This window comes from Miniopterus natalensis, chromosome 14, assembly GCF_054644295.1.
Source record: "Miniopterus natalensis isolate mMinNat1 chromosome 14, mMinNat1.hap1, whole genome shotgun sequence".
In the NCBI taxonomy this organism is placed as follows: Eukaryota; Metazoa; Chordata; class Mammalia; order Chiroptera; family Miniopteridae; genus Miniopterus; species Miniopterus natalensis.
The window spans coordinates 23,330,796-23,354,077 of NC_142094.1; the positions used below are offsets into that span (position 1 = coordinate 23,330,796).

Below are 23,282 nucleotides of genomic sequence, written 5' to 3' on the forward strand. Positions count from 1 at the left end.
GCTATGATACATTCACTACTAATAAACAAAGAACTTATCAACAAGAGGCAGACCCCAGTAGAAAAAAGATAAATATATAGGGTAATTTTTTTAATGCAAATGGTAAATAAATGGGATATTATCCTTCACTCGATTAAAAGATACAAATAAAAACGATACAATATCATTTTGTACCTACCAAACTGTCAAAAGCCAAAATCCAGGGTCCCTTTGCTGTAGGGAAACAGGTTCTTTCATTTGTTGTAGGTTGGGACTGTGAACTGGTATTGCTTTGATGAGCAACTTGCACCAAAATTTGATATATATTTACTCCAACCCCTGACCATCTTTTAGGATATTTATCCTAAATTGACAATCAGACAAGTAGGCAAAGATTTATACAAGGACATTGATTCTAGGGTTGTTTATAATAGTGAAAACTTACAAATAACCAACACGGCCATCTAGAGAATCCTGGTTAAATATACAATGAGATACCGTGTAGTCATCAAAATATTGTAGATCTATAGTTTCAGAAAAATGTGCACATGTTGAGGGGAGAAAGAGCAATTCACAAAACTGAATGATTCCTATTTTGTAAATGAATTCCTGGAGGAGACGCTTACAAAAATGTTAGGTATGGGGTGACTCTTAGCTGTTTTTTTCCCTATGTTTGAACTTTTACACCCATCACTTATTTTTAAAATAAAAATTTCAAGCTATTTTCAATTTTAGGAAAAAAGTCACCAGAAATATAAACAGTATTAATATCTTTATTATGGCATAAAGCAGTATTTTATACATTAACTCAATTTTATAGTAAAAACATTTTATGTACAATTGTAAAGAAACCACTGCACAGATGCCAATGTAAAAATGAGCTGTACTTTAGAAGTTCATTGAATTCGTAATTAGAAAATATTTTCTCCGTAGAAAATAGTAAAAATGACATTCCCCAGGCTAGCCTAACAAGCCCATTTCAACCAAGCAGTAGCTAAATTATACATTTATAAATATGGTTTGAATTCTAGGATCCGGAATAAACTTTAGCTTCATTTACTGGAACAGCCATAGCCATGCTTCCCTAAAATTAAGTTGCATAAAGCAAAATATCCAATAATCTTCCTTCTTACTCTTAACTTAGGCCTGATTATTTTTCTAGGCTAATCCATATGAAGATTTTAATAAAGGACATGTATACTGTGTCTTTTTAATCTGCTTAATAAGATTACCCATTTCTCCCCAAACTGTGAAATGTTTCACTTATTAAAGTATGCTCAGCATCTGAGCAAAACCAGCATCTAATAAATTGTAATCCACAAGGCACGTGAGTTCTGTCACCTAACACCTTCCCCTAAATCCCTGTGGCTTGACAGGAAGCCACGAGGAACAGGAGGAAAAGTGGTAACACTAGCAAATGGACCAAGGAATAAAAGCCAAGAGAATGTCTGAGAACTGAGAACTATCCAGTCAGGATTCAAAGATGGCACTGAAGTCCAAATACAGAAAGAACACTGCCTCAAGAATCAGAGCTGAGTGAGCTATCTGAGCCCCTTATTGTAAGGTGATCAAGTAAAAGGCAGTTAGATATAAAGACTCAACTAAGTGTGAGAAACCAGGTCCTGGAAAGATTTCAGTTACTCAAAATAATTAGGAATTAAGGCAAGAAGACAATGCTCCTCTTAAGCTCCAGGATTATGCAGGTTTCTCAGAGAAGTAACATTTGCAAACTCAGACAGACTTAATCTGGCCAGGGACTGTATCAAGTTCTCCAGTTTCCTCAAAGGAACAACTTAAAATAACCACAGTTTGCCTTTTACAAGTTTCCTAAGCAGCTAAAACCTCCCAATGGAGTAACAGTCTAATAGAAAGATTCCTACACTGTGGCTAAAGGGACTAGGCCTTTGAGAAATTAAACCCAGTCATTCTACCTAAAAATTAGAAAAATTAATGACCCACGAAGTTTTCACCATTAAAAGGACGCTTTATCATGCATCTTCACTTGCTCTTCTCTTCGCTTTCAACAGATGTCTCCTCACATATGAAAAATGTTAGTGGTTTTTATTTTTCAGCAGTGCAAATCTCTGCCCCCTACTCCCTTAACTCCCCCTTGGTAAATAATGTTATCTTCCAATAGGAAGTAGAATACATTATCATCAAACCCCATTTATTCAGCCTCCTTACTTATGAAGAGAGTTATGGGGCCATCTTATACATTTGGAATTCCTTAAAGACACTTGCTTTCTATTAAAACATCTATTAAAATCTGTGAAGAACTCACTGAAGCACATATCACCTTACACTGAGAAGCTAAAAATGCATCAAAATACACATAACGATAGTTAATCTACATACTGTCTCCTATCAAATGTATTACCATCCCCCGAATCTAGAGCACAGGCTGTCGTGAACTTTATTACATCCAAGCTAAGTTTGAAACCTTGCTTCAAATCATCACTCAGTACTAATTCTCAGAAGACATGTTACAGGACCACATGAGGCCAATCATCAGGCAGGTGGCTAAGAAATGCCAATTACAGAACAAGGTACTTCTCCATAGACTGTAGCATTCCGCATAGGTATTCAGAGAAGAACACTATTAAGAGATAATTTCAAGTATAAAGACAGGTCAACTTAAAAGTATAGGCAGATACATGCTTGACTTTATCTTATAATCTATAAAAATGCATTAGAATAAAAATGCAATGAATTCATAGACCTTTTCAAAAGGAAAACCTGATACAAAAATAGCAATAAAGTTATAAATGACCATCATCAGATGAAGTAATTTAGATGAAGCTTGTCTCTCTGGAAGAGATGGGCAGGGGCAAGTGGTCAGGAAGGAAACACATGTGCTTTTAACTTTGTATGAAAAAAAATGTTCAGTTCCATGTTGCCAAACATAGTTCTGTTTTGCCATATAAATCTTCCACTTCAATTACTAATCGAACGCTTTACTAAAGCTCCGTTTCTGGCCTTTGTTTTGGAATCTGTTATTTCTGTTACCACCTCCTGATCGCCGTCCTCTGAAGTTTCTATTTCCTTCCCGCTGCCCCCTGAAGTTTCTGCTTCCTTCCCGCTGTCCCCTAAAACCTCGATTGCCTTCCCGCTGTCCTCTGAAGCTTCCGTATCCTTCCCGTGGTCCTTCCAGCTCCGGCTGCTCCGTGGCCACAGAGAGTTGCCAGCGCCGGGAATCATGCCATTTTTCCTGTTGAGAGATGCTTTTGTTTTTACCTCTTTGAATTTTATTGAATTTGGTTTAAAAGGGCATGAGAAAGACAACATTTCTGCCTTCTCTCAAAAAGAAAAATCAGACTAATAACCTAAGTGCTTAAAAGGTCACTGGTCAAAAATACTAACCTCCATAGGCCAAAGGCCAGAGTCACTGAAGTGTGGAAAAAGAAGCTATACTATAAGAAGCACCCTCATAGTGTACTGTCAACACAGTATCATTTATTCTGTTCAATTACTATAGCGCATCCAAAGCTGTCAGGTAGTGAAACATAAATATACTGTGTACAAACACATTTCTCACAGCAGTACTGAATAGAGATATAGCAATTAAAAATGTTCATATTAACCCCACATAACATGTAGGGGGGGGGAAGCTGGCGTGGTTCACAGTTCTACAGAAAGGAAAACAGGCAGGCTGACCAAGAAAAGTACCAGAAAATGTTAGGAGAAAAAAATACTAAAATTCTTAATGGTCTTTTAGTAAAGGGAATAGAGCTGTTGTTTTCCTTTCTATTATTCTGTACTTTCAATAATGAACATTCTACAATTTAGATATGTTAACTTCAAAATCCAAGAGAAAGAATACCTGTATTTCTGTCACTGCTGCAGTACGGACATCAAAGCAAACACCCTAGAAACCAAAACAAATGCAAATTAATCCAGCCTTTTGACCTGAATTATAAAATGCACATTAAGTGATACTCCAAATGACCAGGTACTATGTTTTTTTGTTTTGTTTTGTAATCCTCACCGAGGATATTTTTTTCCATTGCTTTCCAGAGAGTGGAAATAGAATAGGTAAATAGAGTTAGGTCTGAAAATTCTGGTCAGTATGGCTCCAAAATCTATGGTCTGAAACCACTGAAATACACTGCCTTTCATCAGAAAGAGTGTCAATTATTCAGGATGGCCTAACTAAAAGCAGAAAAATAAATGACTTTCTATGTTAATTTTCTAGTTTTTCATAATTCAACTTCCTATGAAGAAGTTTCCTAAAAATTAAATACAGGACACTATCTTTGATAATAACCAGAGGCATCATCTCCAATTAAGGAAGTCCTGTTTCTATATTCAAACGACGCCTGCAACAGACACAGGCAATATTTTATGAGAAACACCCCCTTCTACCCAACAATTTACCCAGTTATAATCATCAGGTACTGATGGATTTTGTCATTTGTGGGAATCTTCATTTACATGTTTACTAAGTACTCAATGCCAGGCGCTCATGGGGTATAGAGATAACTAGAAAACAGTCCTTGCCCTTAAGTAGGTTATTGTGTTCTCGAGGCTCTCAGCCAGCAAGCACAGCAAGTAAAATTTACCTGAATAAAGGTATGCCCTAAGAACTCTGCAATATAGATAAATATGCCCCCAACTCTGCTGTATGGCCAGGGAAAGCTTCACAGGGACTTAGGGCTAAGCAAAGTCATAAAGGATACTACGAAGGAGGAAATATTGTAAACAGTGGGTTCAGCATGCACTAAGAATGAGAGAAAGCAAAGTGTACTGGAGTAGAGGAGGGTGTTGGTGGTGAGGAGGCAGAGATGAAGTTGGTAAGGGGGACAGGAGCCAGCTCATGAAGGATTTTCTCCTCCATGTGAAAGTTGGGACTTTATCCCACACACTATGTGGAGTTAAAGAGGTCACCAACATGGTCAGACATGCAATGAGCTGAAAGTAAACCTGATTTGGTTCACCAAGCCAGTGGGTCTTCAAGTATAGTCCACATACCCCTGGGACCCTGAGATCTTTTTGGGGGTTCCACAAAGTCAAAACTATTTTCATAAATACTGAAATGTTATCTGTCCTTTTCACTCTCATTCTTTCATAAGGGTACAGTGGAGTTTCCCAGACACTACATTGGATGTGGTGAGGTTGCTCTGATGGCTAACTGAGCATGATATTCTTGTTTTAGAGTTCCAGTTTTAATTTCTAATATGGAAAACAGCAATAGATATAACCCACATGAACAACACGAACAAAAGCTTTTTGGTGTCCCCAACATTTGTTAAGAATGTAAAGAGGTCATGAGACCAAAATGTTTGAGAATTGCTGTGCTGGTCTGTGCCATTAATAGAGAGCAGGACTCAGAAGAAAGAACACCAGCTTTGGAAGGCAAGATTTTAAACTTTGAACTTGAATTAAAGATTATTAATTCAATTTTGAATGCTCGTTTTAAGTTGCTTAATAAACCCCATCTTAGTGGAAGTGTCAGGGAAGTAGCTGGATTAAGTCCAGCACCGGATGCAAATGGTTCAGGCTAGAGATAGATACAGATGGGGTGGCTGTCAGGGACGAAGTGGAACTGAGGGTCATGGATGACACTGCCCAGAGAAAACTATATAGACAGTGCAAAGATGCAGCAGCCCTGTAGAACACGGAGAACCACCATACAGGGTTACTTGCCCGCATAAAGCCACTGAACCAAAGTGAGGTCCCAACACAGGTCCCAGCCTTCCTTACCTGCTTTCCTTTGAGAAAGACCATTCCCTTCACTTTGGAATCGATATCCTCACCCAGTTGCTCTTTAAGTTCTTTCCAAGCATAACTAATGTTTGGCATTTCAATTGAGCACTTCAAGACCATGGTCACAAAGCCCTTTGGAAAAAAAGAAGGGGGAAATTAAAGTCTCAGAAACAAACCTAACTGATAAACACCTGCCCTCATGTTTCTAAAATATTTCTGGAAAAGTTCTCCCTAAAAGTATATACCGCCGCCCCAACCCAACCAACCACACAAATAAGTACAAGTCGAAGTAAGGAACTCTGAATAAGACTGGTGGATTGTGCCAATGTCAGTAACCCCGTTGTTCTAACATAGTTTTGCAAACTGTTTCTACTGGGAAACTGGGCAAAGTGTACAGGTAATCTCACATTATCTCTTACAACAACATGGGAAACGATCTCAAAAATTTCAAAAGAGAAACCGAAAACCATACACTTTTTAAAGTTTCTAGGTATACTGGACAAATGTATGTATTTGTATGTGTACATATATTTTAGGATTTTAAAATTTTGAGGTGTAATTCACATAACCACAAACCTTACCATTTTAAAGTGTACCATTTGAGGGATTTTTAATATGTTCACAAAGTTTGCAACCATCCACACTATCCAAAATTCCAGAACATTTCATCACTCTAATAAGGATCCTCATGCCCATTAGCAGTCTCTGCCATTTCCACCTTTTTCAGGAAGACTGGCAACCATTAATCTACCTATATCTGTATGATTTTGTTCATATACATCTACCTTCATGCAAAAGTGAAAACAACTGGGGTAGTCAACAACGGTGTAATAATTGTGTATGGTGCCAGGTAGGTACTTGAATTATTGGGGGGAGCACTCTGTAAAATATGTGATTGTCTAACTACTATGCTGTAGACCTGAAACAAATACAAAATAATGTGGAATACTAACTATAATTGAGAAATAAATTTTAAAAAGTTGAAACAATTGGGAATGTTACACTTGATCTTAACCAAAAGGCAGAGAAGTGATGAAACAATTAGGGAATTTAAATGGAACACTTTCAAATCCTGCTCAAACTCCAAATTATAAAGCATCAGCTATTTGACAGGGACCTTACCGCCTCTGAGTTGATCAAGGAGCGCTGGTCTACAGATGTGGCACCTGAAATATGGGCCAGTGCTGCCGCCAGGGCTTCGACGGCTCCCTTCTCCTCTATCAATTTCTCAGCTGACTGCTTAAAGTGACTAATAGCAGTGGGAGGAACAGAATCCAAAAACCTATGGTTTAATTGAGAATATATTTGTTAGGAGAAGGACAGTAGAAGTGGACAGATTTCATTTTCAAGACAATATCTCAAGATAAATCAGTAACTTTCAAACAAAATATTTCATATGTCTAACACATCATTTTGATGCAGTGTATATAATTATCACATTTCTATCACAATAAATCTATTCCTTTGATTTTATCTAATTCTAACTTACCACCAAACCAGGAAAAAGAAAAAGCTTTATCCTAAGGAAATAAGATATTAAAATGTTCATCAGTGTTTTAGAAAAAAAGTGCACACAATTTTAAGACGTGTATCAATATGGACTGGTTAAATAAACCATAAAACAGATGCTATGAAATGCCAAACTGCCATTAAACCTTGAACATTTTTTATAATAAGCATGTGTTACTTTTAGAATCAGAAAATACTATAGCTACTTCCATTCTGAAATAAAATAATAAAAGACTCCCAAATCAGGTTTAAAATGATACAGGCTTGAAAGGACTATACATTTATTAGGGTGTCGCTATTATCTTGGTGTTGATAAATGTCACATCTCAAATTTGAAAGAAATCGTCCAGGAGAAGGATGAACAGGCTACGTGACAGATGACACAGCCTCGTCTGGCAGGCCTGCCCCTCTCAAGGCCATCTCTCATACACCACCACCAGCATCTTTGTTTCTTTCCTCCTTCCTGGCCATCTCACCCCAAATTTCCTTAACTGGTGTCATAGGAAACCCTGTTTATAGGATGTTTAAAGAAAAGTATGCTAGCCCAGACAGGAGTGGCTCAGCCCTTGAGCATCAACCTAGGATCCAGGAGATCGCAGTTTGATTCCCGGTCAGGGCACATGCCTGGGTTGTAGGCTCAGACCCCAGTCGGGGGCATGCAGGAGGCAGCCAATCAATGACTCTCTCTTAATTGATTTTTCTCTCTCTCTCCCCCCCCTCCCTTCCTCTCTGAACTCAATAAAGATCTATTTAAAATAAAATAAAAAGAAAAGCATGCTAAAAATGCTGAGTTAAAGTCTTTTCATTTGCAGAATTCTCCCAAGCTATTAATATACTATAATCTGGCATTTCTTATTATCATGAACTCCCCCTATTTTTTTTAAACTTGATTTCAGAGAAAGGAAGGGAGAAACATCGATAGGCTGCCTTCTGCATGTACCCCAACCATGGATGGAACCCACAACCTGGGTATGTACCCTGACTGGGAATCAAACCCACCACCTCTTGGTATACACAACGATGCTCCAACCAACTGAGCCACACCAGCCAGGGCTTATGTTTTTTTTCATTGATTTTAGAGAGAGAGGAAGGGAGAGGGAGAAAGAAACATTGATGTGAGAAAGAAATATGGATCAGTTGCCTCCCGTATGCACCCTAACTGGGGATGGAACCCACACCCTTTCAGTGTATGGGAGACACTCCAACTGAGTCACATGGGCCAGAGCCCCCTATTTTTTAAATAAGCATGTCACGCCCGCCCGGGCGTGGCTCAGTGGTTGAGCGGCGACCTGGGATCCAGGCGATCGGGGTTCGATTCCCAGTCAGGGCACATGCCCGGGTTGTGGGCTCTATCAATGACTCTCTCATCATTGATGCTTCTATCTCTCTCTCTCCCTCTCCTTTCCTTTCTCTGAAATCAATAAAGATATATTTTAAAAATAAATAAATAAGCTTGTCACATATTTATAACTGTGGAAAGCACTCTAAAAATGATGCTCAGACTAGGGCCCTAAGCAAAGTACATCTGGAAAACAAGACCTTTTTGGTTTTCATGCTAACTCTACTCACCCCCAGGAATACAATGAACAGCTAGGATGCTAAGCAGCCTAATATCCTTCTATTTGTAGGACAATCCCACACAATAAAAGAATTTTCTTGTCCCCCAATGCCAGTAGCCCCTCCAATGACAACTGTGTTAATCTAATCTAATCCAATTAGATTAACTGTGTTAATCTAACCCTATCTAGATATTTACTAAAATTTAAGTAATCAATTCTCATTCCTACCACGTGGGGAACTGGATTAATGAAGACTTGGAATACTATCTGTGATCCGGCCTGATCAGTCTTCCAGATGGGAAGCACCTACACCATATATAAGATACAATTCCTTAAACTGCTAAGACAAACCAAACAGTGGTTTCCAATAGTGAACAGGATTAGGAAGGGATGAGTACAAATGAGGATTTTTACTTTGCATAATTTTATTTCAGTACTGTCTGAGTGTTTTTATAACAAGAGGATTATAAATTGTTAAAAATAATGAATAAAGAAAATACATTTTAAAAGGTCAAATCTCATTATTGCACAGACATGCAGTAAATGGAGCAAGTGCTGAAACAGACTACAGCAGTGGTAGGGAGCATACCTGATGGCATCTTTGCTGGAAGCTTTTATTATCTCTGTTGCAGATGGAACACCTATCCGTTTAAACTTAATTCCCTACAAGAAAATGAACCATAGTTTAATGCACAACATGGATATTAACTGTTTCCATTGAGATTAATAGTCCTCTAATCTTTTATATTTACCATAGTATTACATATTTATAAGATGAACTTTTTGAGAATGGTTTAAGATTTACAAAGAGTTCCTATATACCATGCACCAAGTTTCTTATTGTTAATTACTAGAAGAAACCCAACTGCTACTTCACTATTAACTCCAGAGTTCATTCAAATTTCACTCGTTCTTCTACTAATATCCTTTCTCTGTTCCAATGTCCTATCCAGGATACTATACTACATCAAATCATCAGGTCTTCTTAGTCTCCTCTAATCTGTGGCCCTTTGTCTTTCCCGTTTTTCATGACCTGGACAATTTTAAGGAGTACCAGTCAGGTATTCTGTAGACTGTCTCTCAGTGTGGCTGTCTGGTATTTCTCGCATGCTTAGACTGGAGTCATGGCTTTTGGGAAAAAGGCCAGAGTTGAATGCCGCCTTATCACATCGTATCAGGGGTATATGTCTATAACTGGTGTCACCCACAATCACCCGGCCAGACGGTGCTTGCCTGCTTTCTGCACTGCAAAGTCTCCCCTGCCCTACCACTCCTACTCTACTCCTTGTAAGCAAGTCACTAAGTGCAGTCTACTCAAGAGGAAAGAGGGAGATGAAGCTCCACCTCCTGGAGGAGGAAGGACATACATATGAATTCCCTTACAGAAGAATTCCTATAACCTCCTAATCTATTGTTTAAATATTTCTGATGTGCTCATGTTATCATTGTCTGAAAACATCCTTTCTAAGAGAAAACACCTCTTATCATTGTAAATATGAAAACAAAACCACTGCTTTCAAATGCAAAGCTATTTCAAAATGGGCTTTATATCTAGGACAACATATAGAACATTTTTCTAATGTCATGGTCACATGCTGGAAATAAAACGAATTTCAAATTAATAAAAATGGAGTAAAGAAACCAAATACTGAATTCAGAACTCAACATTTGAATGAGGCTAAGAAAATAGTTTTACCGCTTTCTGCTCCACTTGGGCTAACTGATATTCTTCCTTGTGCTGATAAAAGCAGATGCAAATCCCAGTCCTTCCAGCTCTACCCGTTCGCCCAGAACGATGAATGTAGGACTCCACATCCTATTGAAGTAAAATGCGTGAGTGAAAAGAACAAAAAGAGACAAAGACCTGAGCTTATCCATCCTAACCCCAACCCATCTTAGTCCTACATGTTCAAAGTCCAGTTCAAAATTGCACTACCTCCATGAAGCCTTCCAGGAGTCACCCTCTAACCAGAAATTATCTTTCCAACCTCTGGCCAGCGATCACACTTGCACTCAGCTGTCAGTTCTGAGGGGAGGGCCTCACAATAAATTTTTAAATCACCCCTAGCACTCAAGAAACAGCTATTATTAACCACATGAAAGTAAATGATACAACTTCCATTTTGCTTTAGTACCCAAAAGAATCAACAAAATAAAATCAAACTATAAAACACTTACCTTTGGTGGAGAACTCTGTATAACCAGATCCACCTCAGGGATATCTAACCCACGGGCAGCAACGTTGGTTGCAACCAAAACTCCAAAGTCACCATTTCGAAAACCTTTCAGGGTGATTTCCCTTTGCTTCTGCGGAATGTCTCCGTGTAATGACTGGGCATCCTGCCAAAGAAATAAACTAGGTTAAGAAAACCAGCTCCAGCAATACGAGCACTTTTCAAATCACCAGCGAGGCCTGTGGAAAAGATTCCTATTTCACTGATAATTCTGCTGAAAATAATATAAAGGGGAAAGAAAACATCTGCTTACATGGACAAGCCTCAAAACTATTTCCAAACGTTGGTCATTAAGTCAACTGCAGCCTACTATGCTTACAAGGTACAGAACACCGGGTAAGAGCGACCAAATCTCTTCACTGGTGTGACCTTGGCTTTGAGCCACCTTTTCCTCCTCTCTGAGATGGGGCCGACGGATTAGGTGATTCTAACATGTACACTCTGACCAGTAATTAAAAGATGCTTCCTCCCTAAAGGAAAGGGAGAGGAAGGACCAACCTGCTTTATGGACACATTCTGAGACAACTCCTGGGCTTCTTTCTTGGTTTCACAGAAGATGATAGTGCGCCCATGAAAACCACTGTACACTCGGATCACATCCCCAATAACTGCTGCTCTTTGAGTCCAGTGGCACTTGATAGCCAGATGCTTAAAAGGAGAAAAAAGATCAATTTCATAAAGCCTAGCTGCAACCTGAAATCACCTGCTCACCACTAAAGGTACTAGAAGCAGTGGTGTGTAAGCCCACCTAGAGCAGACTATACCAATACTGGTTAGAGGAAAAAACCAAACCATGAAAGCAGAGAGCCCTTTCCCTTTTTTCAAAGAGCATCTCATTTCTTTATCTATTTTCTGATGTAACCATGAAAATGTAGGAAAAGAAATACCATTTAGATTCCTATAGTAAACCAAGTAACTAACAAGAGAAACGTTTCTGTATGTTTTGTCCTTTCATCCACTTAAAAATGTAATCAGTGGCCCGGCTGGGTGTAGCTCAGCAGTTGAGCATCGACCTAGGATCCAGGAGATCGAGGCTTGATTCTCAGTCAGGGCACATGCCCGGGTTGCGGGTTCTATCCCCAGTCCGGGGTGTGCAGGAGGCAGCCAATCAGTGACTCTCTCATCATTGATGTTTCTCTCTCTCTCTCCCTCTTTCTTCCTCTCTCTGAAATCAATAAATTTTTATTATTTTTTTTTCAATGCAATCAGTGGTCAGTTACCATACACATCTACTCCTTGGGTGAAATGAGTTCAGGTGGGTACCTGACCCTAAGATGAAAACAGCCTCAGCCCTAGCTGGTTCAGCTCAGTGGTTAGAGCATCGGCTGGAGAACTGAAGGGTCCCAGGTTCAATTCCAGGCATGGGCACCAGTTGCAGGCTCAATCCCTGGCCCTGGCCAAGGCTGGTGCAAGAGGCAGCCGATCAGTGACTCTCTCATCATTGATGTTTCTCTCTCTCTCTTCCCCCCCCCTTCCACTCTCTCTAAAAATACAAAGCACTGCTCTCTAGTGTTTAAAGTCTAGGGATACCGGCTGGGCGTGGCTCAGTGGTTGAGCATCGACCTAGGATCCAGGCGATCAGGGTTCGATTCCAGGTCAGGGCACGTGCCTGGGTTGCGGGCTAGGCAGCCAATCAATGACTCTCTCATCATTGATGTTTCTCTCTCTCTCTCTCCCTCTCCTTTCCTCTCTCTGAAATCAATAAAGATATGTTTTAAAAATAAATAAATAAAGTCTAGGGATAATTTCTGTTTAGAATATTCAGACAGATTTAGGTTCTAAAATATTCTGAAATCAGGCTACCAGATGATGAAATTTGGAGAACATAGATACTATGTACAACTCAAACAGAAATATGTCTTTACTTGGTTTTTCACATGGATTTGTACTTATCTAGAAAAAGTGTTTGTATTTGCAAGTCTTAAAACTATCAGACAGGGGGGAAAAATGATATACAATTTATTATTAATTCCAGCAACTAAATGAATCATTTACCTCCACAGTTATTGCGGTTTTCTGAGTCTTTTTACCAATCAGGTCCACCTGTTCATATGTAGATTTCATGTATTTCTTAGCAACATTATATACCCAATGAGGGCAAGTTGCAGAAAAAAGCAGTGTTTGGGGATTGTCTTCTGAATCTTTGGGGGGAAAAAAAGTTAGTATGAATAACCCCAACAAGCCTACACAGTATCCCACCTCACCCAGTTCTTCCAGGGTCCATTAGTGCTCTGCAGCAACCACTGGGCCACCCAAGCATTGAGACACAAAAACGAAAGACAGGTTACCAACAGGCAAAGAAATGCTGCCTAAATAATTTATGTAAAGAATCCTTGAAACAGCAAAAGCACTTTAAACTTATTTTGCTTTCTAACCATTGGCCTTCATGAACCACAAGGGAAATCTGTCCATTATAACAAAACCTACAAGTGAAAACACCAATTTATTGCACTTTCGTGTATCTCAAACGGCAATATAAGCTGGTAGAACCCTTTTATAAAGCAACTTGACAATGTATATTGAGGAGCATGAACTATTCAGAACTTTCAACTCAGTAATTTCACTTCTGGAAATCTATCCTAAAAAACAAATTCCAGGTCAGCCGACATAGCTCAGCATCGACCTATAATCCAGGAGATCCTGGTTTGATTCCTGGTAAGGGCACAGGCCAGGGTTGCGGGCTCAATCCCCAGTCGGGGGCATGCAGGAGGCAGCTGATCAATGACTACTCTCTCATCATTGGTGCTTCTCTCTCCCTCTCCCTTCCTCTCTCTGATATCAATAAAGATATATTAAAAAAACAAACAAAAAAAAGCCCGGCTGGGCATGGCTCAGTGGTTGAACATCGACCTGGGATCCAGGCGATTGGGGTTCGGTTTGCAGTCAGGGCACATGCCCAGGTTGCAGGCTCGGTCCCCAGTCAGGGGTGTGCAGGAGGCAGCCAATCAATGACTCTCTCATCACTGATGTTTCTATCTCTCTCCCTTCCTCTCCTTTCCTCTCTCTGAAATCAATAAAGACATTAAAAAAAAAAAGAACTGACTGAAAAGTGTAAACACTATACCTTAGATTGAAGCAAAGGTAATCAATCCCTTAAAAAAAAAAAAAAAAAACTAATTCCAAACACTGTGGTGTGAAAGGAAGCTATCTGCACAAAAATGTTTGTAAGCAGAATGATTTATATTATTTAAAATTAAAACACATAAGATGAAATTAAATCATGGCACAACCACCTCATGCACTATTATGCCAAATTTTTATATGTATAGTGAGGTTATATTAATGCACACACACATACTTACATAAAATAGCACAAAGTTAGGAAGAAATATACCAAAAGTACACCAAACAGGTAGACATGAAATTTACCTCTTTACTTTTTCACATTTCCCCCATTTATGATAAAACATAAATTATTTTTAATTCACGTTTTCCTGAATAATATACACCACCTCCCAATTTCCTAAAGCTTCATTTAACTCTCAGAAAACTACTTAATCCCACCTTCTCCCTTTTATCGATTCCTTGAACTTGGAGTTTACCTTTCTTGTACGCCACACATAAAATCTCTTCCACTTGATCAGCAAACCCCATATCCAACATCTGGTCGACTTCATCCAGGACAACATGCTTAAGCTGGGTGAGATCTAGCTTGCCGTTCTGCAGGTGGTCTTTGATTCGACCTGGTGTCCCAACCAGGATGTCAATCCCATTCCGCATACGTTCAACTATAAAGAACATAAGAAGAAGATTCACTGGGTTTTGAAGTCCTTTTATTAGGCCAGGGTACCAAGTACAAATATTTTTACTCTACAATATTTACTAACTACAAGTACAAAGTAATATGCTAATTATTGAAGATCAAGATACCAAGACACTCCTTAATCTAGTGGGAAAAATATGTAAAAATTGACAGTCCAGTGTATTACACAATATAACAGAAAAATGCACCAGTGGAGGTGGTAGCACCTGGAAAGAAATGACTTCCTTAGCCGGTGGAAAGTGTCAGGTTTCACAAAGTGAGAGTAAGAATCTTAAAGAAACAAGAACTTTCTATAAGTTTAGAAAGGATGAGACAAGCTAGAGGGGCAAGTATTCCAAGGATATAGAGACACTCGGGAAAACAGAGTTCAGTATAATTGGGATGAAATGGTACTAATGCAGCTTTTTACTGAGTTGCTACTGCAGCCTAGTGATACTAAGCACTCTACATCATCACCCAATTCAATCCTCACAATACCACTACAGAGTGAGTTTAGCAATGCTATTTTATATACAAGCAAACTGAAGTACAGAAAAATCAAGCAACCTGAACTTAAAATCACACGGCTACTCTGTGAGCAGCCTAGATTCAAACCCAGGCCTTTCTAACGCCAAAGCCTCCATTCATTCCATCAAAGCTGGAAAGAACTAAGCCTTGTGTGCCAATGCTAAGACTTTTTCTTAATGCCTAAATCCTTTCCTGAATTATATATCTGCTCTGCCTAATAAAGCTTCAAGCCTGGCCAGCATGGCTCAGTGGTTGAGCGTCAACCCACAAACCAGGAAGTCATGATTCGATTCCTGGTCAGGGCACATGCCCGGGTTATGGGGTCGATCTCCAGTAGGGGGCGTGCAGGAGGCACTTGATCAATGACTCTCATCATTGATGTTTCCATCTCTCTCTCCGTTCCTCTCTCTGAAATTAATAAAAACATATTAAAAAAATTTTAAAATTTTAAAAAATAAAGCAAGCTCAAGGTCTTACACTGGAAAGTAGCTGAATACCACAGCCCAGGCCACAACATTTGGCCCTTGGGCTGAGGGAAAAGAAAGCCTTCCTATCGGAAAAAAAAATCAAGGATGCAAGAAGAGGCAGGGACCCAACATTCTTGACAGATAAAAAAAGTAACCTTGAGCACCTGAAACCTGTATAATTTTGTTAACCAGTATCACCCCAATAAATTCAATAAAAAGGGAATGGGGGAAGAGTAACCTTGAATCCTGAGTTTCTAGTTCCAAGGGCCCAACTGGATCCTGTCCTTGGGTTCAGTAAGATGCCTTTGCAGCCTTTAGATAAGCATAGATAACACAAAAGTCCTAAGGATGATACACAGGATCTGACACATCATCATGCAGGACCAGTTACTGACCATCTTTAAACAATAACAAAGGAAACCACCAAATGACTAGATCAAGCAAAGCCAGATGTCCAACTAGGACATCCAACAATGAATGGCATTTTCTTTCCCTCACTTTTGGATTTACTTACTTTGACCTCCATAGGGAGTTCCACCATAAAAACAAGCCACTGCCAACTTTTTTGTGATGTCGCTGAAGTCTCTGCTTACTTGATTTGCCAATTCTCTTGTGGGTGTAAGAACCAGTACCTGAAAAGAAAAAACTAAATTGAATTCATAGTATTATGCAGTATTTGTTTCTTAACAAATTTGGACATCTAATAGTTTGAAAGAAACATTATGAGCATTAATAAATAATACAGGTGATCACAACCATGGGATGGATTAAAATATTTAAATATATAGGATTTGTGACCAACACATTATTTTTAATATATTTTTATTGATTTCAGAGAGAGAAAGGGAGGAGGAGAGAGATAGAAGCTTCAATGATGAGAGTCACTGATTGGCTGCCTCCTGCACGCCCCCTACTGGGAATGGAGCCCGAAACCCAAGCATGTGCTCTGACTGGGAATAGAACCTTGATCTCCTGGATCACAGGTCGATGCTCAACAGCTGAGCCACACCGGTTGGGCACCAACACTTTTTTAAAATTTTTTTATTGATTTTAGAGAGAGGAAGAGAGGGAGAGAGGGAGAGTGGGGAGGGAGAGAGAGAGAGACAGAAAGAAAGAGGGAGTAAGAGAGAGAGAGAAAAAAAACACACCAATTTGTTGTTCCACTTACATATGCCTTCACTGGTTGCTTCTTGTATGTGCCCTGACCAGAGATCTAACCTGCAACCTTGATGTATTGGGATGATACTCTAATTAACTGAGCTACCCCGCTAGGGCCATGGCCAATACTTTAAAAGAATTATCCTGGTTTATCTGCAGATATAGATCTACAGTAAATACCCAAAAAAGGCTCTATGGAGAACCCAATAAAAAACAGTAGGTTTTGTAAACAATGCCCAAGAGATGTTTTTCCTGTGCGGATCTGGAGCCCCTGAGGTCTATGGTTAAAGCTATGACAGAGTTAGTTACCTGAGGGGGTCGGCCTCTCTTCCGGTCATGCAGTTCTCCCAGAAGCTTCTCAATCAAAGGGATGGCAAAGGAGAATGTCTTCCCAGTTCCTGTCCGCGCCTGTGCAATTAAATCTTTTCCACTATACACATGGTGAAATGTCTTTGCTTGTATAGGAAATAGGAAGGTCACCCCACGGGCTGTGAACAAATTAACCATGTTATCTGACATTGCAGTTCTTAAAATAACAGCCACACTGGAGGAGAAATTCTGCCTTCTGCTCACCATCTACAAAGTCGGATTCAAATATATCCTTGTAGTAAACAACCTACTTAACTGAAAATATCCACAGACTTAAAGCACCAAATTACGGTAAACATGTATTATTTTAAAAGATTAAGTTGCTTGTCATGAACCTTCATCCACAAGTCAGTATAAGCCTGAAAATCAGGTGCTTTGCAGTCCAAGTCCAGACTGTGCCACACCTGGTTCAGAAAACAGCTAGCTGAGCACCTGGAACTACCTAGCTCACTCACAGGCACACTGCTAAGATGAACTCTAAGCCAGGCTGGTATCATTAGCCTAGAGATACCTCAAGAAGTGGAAGAGGGGGAAAAAAAAATTATCTCCATGGCATCAATTGTTTAATTGCAGCAGCACTATCAGTCATTATACTTCTGAATATGCATATTGTATTGAATAAATGCTAACCACCTGTATAAGAGTCAACAGAGGCCATCACTAGTGTAGTCCCATGTTGAATATATAGATCTACTTCATTATATGGTTAAATATAAGAACATGTCATAGTTCCTCTCAACAAAAACAGTGGAGTGCTTCCAAATAACATGTTCTAATTTATACAATATTCTAAGAATATTACCTTTGAGAAGTTTAATAGTCGCTTCAGATATGGGGAAATTAGAGAAAGCACCTTCTTTTTGTTCCACAGGTATTTCCTATCAAGTAAAGGGCCACAGAGAGAAATCAGTAACTTTACCCTTACAGGTTAATACAAAGAAGCCTTTTGAGAAAGAAACTAGAGAACCTACTCCAAAATACCTCTTTCTCAATCAACCCAAAAGGTAAATCAAGATCTAAAAAGGAAATAATCTATAAAACCCTAAAAGAAAAATCTGTAGCAAATAAACACTATACATACACTATGTATAACCAGTGAAGGCAGAATCAGTCTCAACTAAGAACTATTCCATAGCCATTCCAAACAAATATACTGTTGCACACAGGTCATTCATTAGCCCTTTTCCACAGCAACATCTCTCATATACATCCACAGAAAATAAGGAGCTAACGGTGGCATTATTTGATAGTAAAAAATCTGAATGCCCAACAAAGGAATAATTATGTGAATTTCTAAAAATTTAAATGATAGATTTGTAACCATTAAGATTTAATATTTTTGTTTAACAATATAAAAGTGTAAAAGTCAGGATACAAGACTGCATATAGTACAATCCTAATCTGATTTAAAAAAAAAAAATAGTTCCACATATAAAAAGTACAGCAAGGAAATATCAAAATTCAACAAGTTACCTCTGTATCTGAAAAGTCCTAACTTTTCACTGAATTACTGAATGCAGAAATTCTAAGGAGACATTTTAAATATAAATTTCTATTATTTCCTCAATTCTCTATATCACATACTACTTTTTATAATAGAAAAAAAATTCTTGCCCGGCCAGTGTGGCTCAGCATTGACCTACAATCTAGGAGATCCCAGTTTGATTCCTGGTCAGGGCACATGCCAGGGTTGCCAGCTCAATCCCCAGTAGGGGGCGTGCAGGCAGCCAATCAATCAGTCTCTCATCAATGACTGATGTTTCTCTCTCTCCCTCTCTCTCTCTGAAATCAGTAAAGACATATTAAAAACAAAGAAAAAAATTCTTAAATGTTGATCATGACCTACATCAAACACAAAATTGTTTATTAAATTAGGATTTTTCTTTCTTGACTGAGATTCTGAAAGCTGTAAGAATTAGCTTCCAAATGGACAATTTAATCATCCAGTTCAACTCAAGTTAGTTAATGGCCTAAACAGACTTAAGATCCTACTTAATTGTGATTTATTTGGTGAAACCCCTAAGAGGGAAGCTAGGACCTATTTGCATGACTATATCTCTCCTGTTGATTTCTGACTTGCAAATAAACTGACCTCGACTGAAGACTAGATTTTCTCCAGACTTCAGGGATCTGTTTACCCACTAAGGAGGCATTCTGACTATGCTCCAAGGACCCCATGAAGTACTGACAAATCAAATTTCCTCCATTGTTAAATAATACGTAGTGATTACCTATGTATTTATCTGAAACGACAACTCTACATATCTAAACCTTACCTGCTCCAACTCACTGTTACTTTCTTCACTGGCAGCTTCATTAGAGTTAGAGTTAAGTTCAGAGTGAGAGAATCCATTCTTTAGTTTTGGGCTTTTCCCCCCAGTTTCTCCATTCATTTCCTTTTCTTTCTTCATCTTCTTGGGCTTAGGAGCACCTACTTCTTCAGAAGGCTCCTCATTTTTTTTAACTTTTTTGGTTTTAGAAGAAACAGCTTTCTTTTCCGTGGGCTCCTTTGTTGTTTTTACACTTTTGATTTTAGGAGAAATCACATCGTCTTGAGATGGCTCCTCTTTCTTTTTCGCCTCTTTGGATTTAGAATTCATGTCAACCTCAGAAGGCCCTGCTTTCTTTTTAACTTTTTTAGTTTTCGGGGAAATAGCTTCCTCCTTTTCTTCTGCTGCCTCTTCAGTCTTATTAAATTTTGACTTCTCTTTTTTACTTTTCTAAAAATAAATCAATAAAGAAAATACAAACACTGAATAAAGCATCTGATACATTTGAATAATACATTAATTCTAGATCACTTCAAGATCACACAATTATGAAGAACACAATTTGGGGGTATTTGTCAACACTTGTACTTCCACCTTGCAATAAGGCAAAAATCAAACAGTATGCTTTCTAGTACTATTTCTTAGCTATATGGAGATAAGTATGTATCAATAATTTCATTAGCTTGGAAGAGAATGCCTCTTAGTAACTACTCAATTCATGTTGGTCGAACAAGTTGTAAAATCAAAGTTTCACAAAGGATTTGGGGTAGCTCATGGGATGCTCCAACAGGCTCTAAACTAAATACACTATAGCAAGCGACCAAGTACAGTTTAATTTTGATAAGAGTAATACGCCATATATGTCCACGAATGGAAGACTGTTTGTTAAACAACTTTTCTTTCCTAGAATTCCTGTAAAGGTAAAACAAGAATTCATAATACCTGTTTTGCCTATCTCACAAGAGCAGATGAATTTACATAGAGACACTTCATGAACCAAAAAGCTATAAAAAACTCACAATCTATCACCCCATGTGTAAAAAAAGACGAACCTAATTTAAAAAAAGGGGGTTTGAGGAGGAAGCACACGTTAGAAGGACATGGAATGAGTGAAACCTCAACACCAAACCAGACTATGGCTCCTACCTGAAATGTCTGACCCTCTCCAACTTTCTGTATTACTGAAAACTTAATTACTCAATATTACTGGAAACAATTAGACAGGTGTTGTAGCCTGTTAAAACCTCTCCATCAGAGCCCCAGCACAATCCCAGTAGAGACTATTATATTGAGCTGTTACCTGCCTCCCTAAAACTTCAGGCCTGGCCTTTGCTCTCAAATCATGGATGAGGGTAATCTCTCCCACATGACCATCCTTCAGACAGCTGAAAAATAACATGGTCCCCCCTCCCATTCCCCGCAACTTCAGTTCTTTCATCCCTTGGTTCTACCAAATAAGAGTGGACTTCCCATCTCGGTGGTCTCCTTTGGGATATAAGGGAGTTTGGTCTTGGTCTTGTCCTGCCTAATGTGAGCATCCTACAACTGAACACCATCACTGAGGCAGTGAAGGTAAAGCAGACAAGTGTCCTCCCCACCTGTGAAGGCAAGTCTGTGCCCCTCCGCTTCCTACAAGGCCAAAGCATTGCTGTTGCAAAAGCTCCCCATCAAAAAGACAAGGAAACTGCAAGAAAAGAAACTTCTAAGCCAAGCTTAGGGACCATCTTTGTTCCCACTGACCTTATCTCAGCACAGACTCAGTCACAGTTAAATCACTATCTAAAGCAGCAACATCAAGGAGGCAGACAGCTGTCAAAGTACCAGGAGCACTGTACTCTGCTGGCCTATCTAAAATATATAGTGTCCAGTTAGCACCAAAACAGGGCTTTACGGTTCAACGGGTAATCTTGTCAATAAACTTTAAGAGGAACTGACTTACAGTACTTCATTTTCTAAGGGCTGCTTACCGGAAAACTATGCCGCCCTTAGCAGGATAAAAACGTCACTGCCGACACCGCCCACGTGTGCAGGTGGATTCAATTTTCAGCAGCCTAAAGCGTGAGTCCCTACCTTGACTTGGCTTACAATGCCCTCCGCGCTTACAACGCACTCGCCGGGAGTCAGGTCTGAACTTGAGCCAAAACAAGAGGCCTAACAGTGAACGCCCAACTCCGGGCACCCAGGTTCCAGGACCACGTGGGACACCTGCCCCCTCCCCCCCGCCCTCCCTTCAGTTCCGATCAGCCCGGGTCTCGGCTAGAGCTCCACGAGCGCGGCGGCGCGCCCACCGCCCACCGAAAACACTACTCCCATCCGCCCCGTGGCCGAGACCCACGCGGGTCTCCAGACAAGCCGGGTGCGTGCCGCGCTCCCAGCCGCCGCTCCCCTGCCCCGCGGCCCGCTCCTCTCGGCGCCCCGGCCCCGCGTCCTGCCTGGCCCCATGCCCCTCCGCCCGCGGTGGCACCTTCTCATTTTGTTTTCGTGGTATCTCCACTTTTCCCATGGCCGCGTCTGATTCCAAATCTGCGTCACTAAGGAGTTTCCCCGGCATCGTTCAGCACGCGCAGCGTAGGCCAGCCGCTCTCGTCCACCGCGTGGAGAGGAAGAGACAGCCCTAACCCTTTGGCCCACCCAGCTTCGTCACTTCCTGTAGCGAAGCATTTCCCCCGGAAGGAGAAAGCCCGGGGAGGCCGAGCCCCACGCGGGAGCTGCCGGCGCCAGCGGCGCCCAGGGCCCGGGCGTGTGAACCGACCGCTCGCGGCCTAAGCCGGAAGGTCCCTGCAGTACCGCGGAACTGGAGGGAACCGCAAAGGTTGGCTTTGTGTTGTTCAAACACTGGCCAGGTTCTTGCTAGCCCCGCCCGCTAAATACAGACGTGAGTGGTGCCTCTTCAGTGCTTTCGATTGCACGAGTTTGCAAAATCCTTTCACGAACAGATTCTCGCGACGTGTGTTTTTTTTTAATTGATGAGAGGAGAGAGAGAGAGAGAGAGAAGCAAACATTGATGTGAGAGAGAAACATCGATCCTTTTTCCTCCTGCACTGCCCAGACCGGGATCCCCGCTACTTGGGTACCTGCTGCCCCCACGGCGAGTGGAACCTGTCACCTTTTGGTGTATCTGACGATGCTTCAACCAATTGGGCCACACTGGCCAGGGCGAAAAGTGTATTTTTTTTTAATGTTTTTGTTGATTTCAGAGAGAAGAGATAGAAACATCAATGATGAGTCATTGATCGGCCGCTTCCTGCAGGGTCCCCACTGGGGATCCAGCTGGCAACCTGGCGGTACCAGGAATCGAACCTGGATCTCCTAGATCATAGGTCCGTGCTCAGCCGCTGAGCCACGCTCCCGGGACGAAACGTGTATTCTTGATCATTCTGTCCACCCTGAGAGGAAGCACCCAGATTCACAAGCCTGGTTTAGAACTAGAATTCAACAGGGTTTGGTCATTTACTTATGCTCTCACAAAACAAACTTCCTCTGAAGAACTAGTGATCCAAAGAATTGAGAGACAATTCGTCATAAATTCGTTTTTAAAAACGAGATAAAATCTACCTCATCGGTTGAGAAAATAGCGAATGAAAAGGATTTGGCACATAGAGCACAATAAATGAAAGCTATTAAAACTCATAGGTGTGTCAAGGTGTTTAGAAAATTCAAAATGTAATCATTTTGTGACAAAGGAAAATGCTGGAAGTTTTATTTCTGTATTTCATAAGATTAGTTTAAGTGCACATTTTTTAAAATGACAGTTTAAAGGAAAA

The 23,282-nt window shown here is 40.2% G+C and overlaps 1 protein-coding gene across 1 annotated transcript; it reads right to left on the reverse strand.

Moving 5' to 3' along the window:
- Positions 1 to 738: 738 nt before the first annotated feature.
- Positions 739 to 22,113, reverse strand: DDX21 (DExD-box helicase 21). Its single transcript, XM_016198367.2, has 15 exons — positions 21,983 to 22,113; positions 19,525 to 19,968; positions 18,051 to 18,126; positions 17,189 to 17,367; positions 16,236 to 16,353; positions 14,527 to 14,712; positions 12,980 to 13,125; positions 11,483 to 11,632; positions 10,929 to 11,090; positions 10,447 to 10,566; positions 9,340 to 9,413; positions 6,805 to 6,964; positions 5,680 to 5,814; positions 3,800 to 3,844; positions 739 to 3,187 (listed from the first exon to the last, which is right to left on the reverse strand). Exons 1-15 carry the CDS (start codon positions 22,067 to 22,069, stop codon positions 2,921 to 2,923), a joined length of 2,349 nt encoding a protein of 782 aa, XP_016053853.1. The 5' UTR covers positions 22,070 to 22,113; the 3' UTR covers positions 739 to 2,920.
- Positions 22,114 to 23,282: the final 1,169 nt, after the last annotated feature.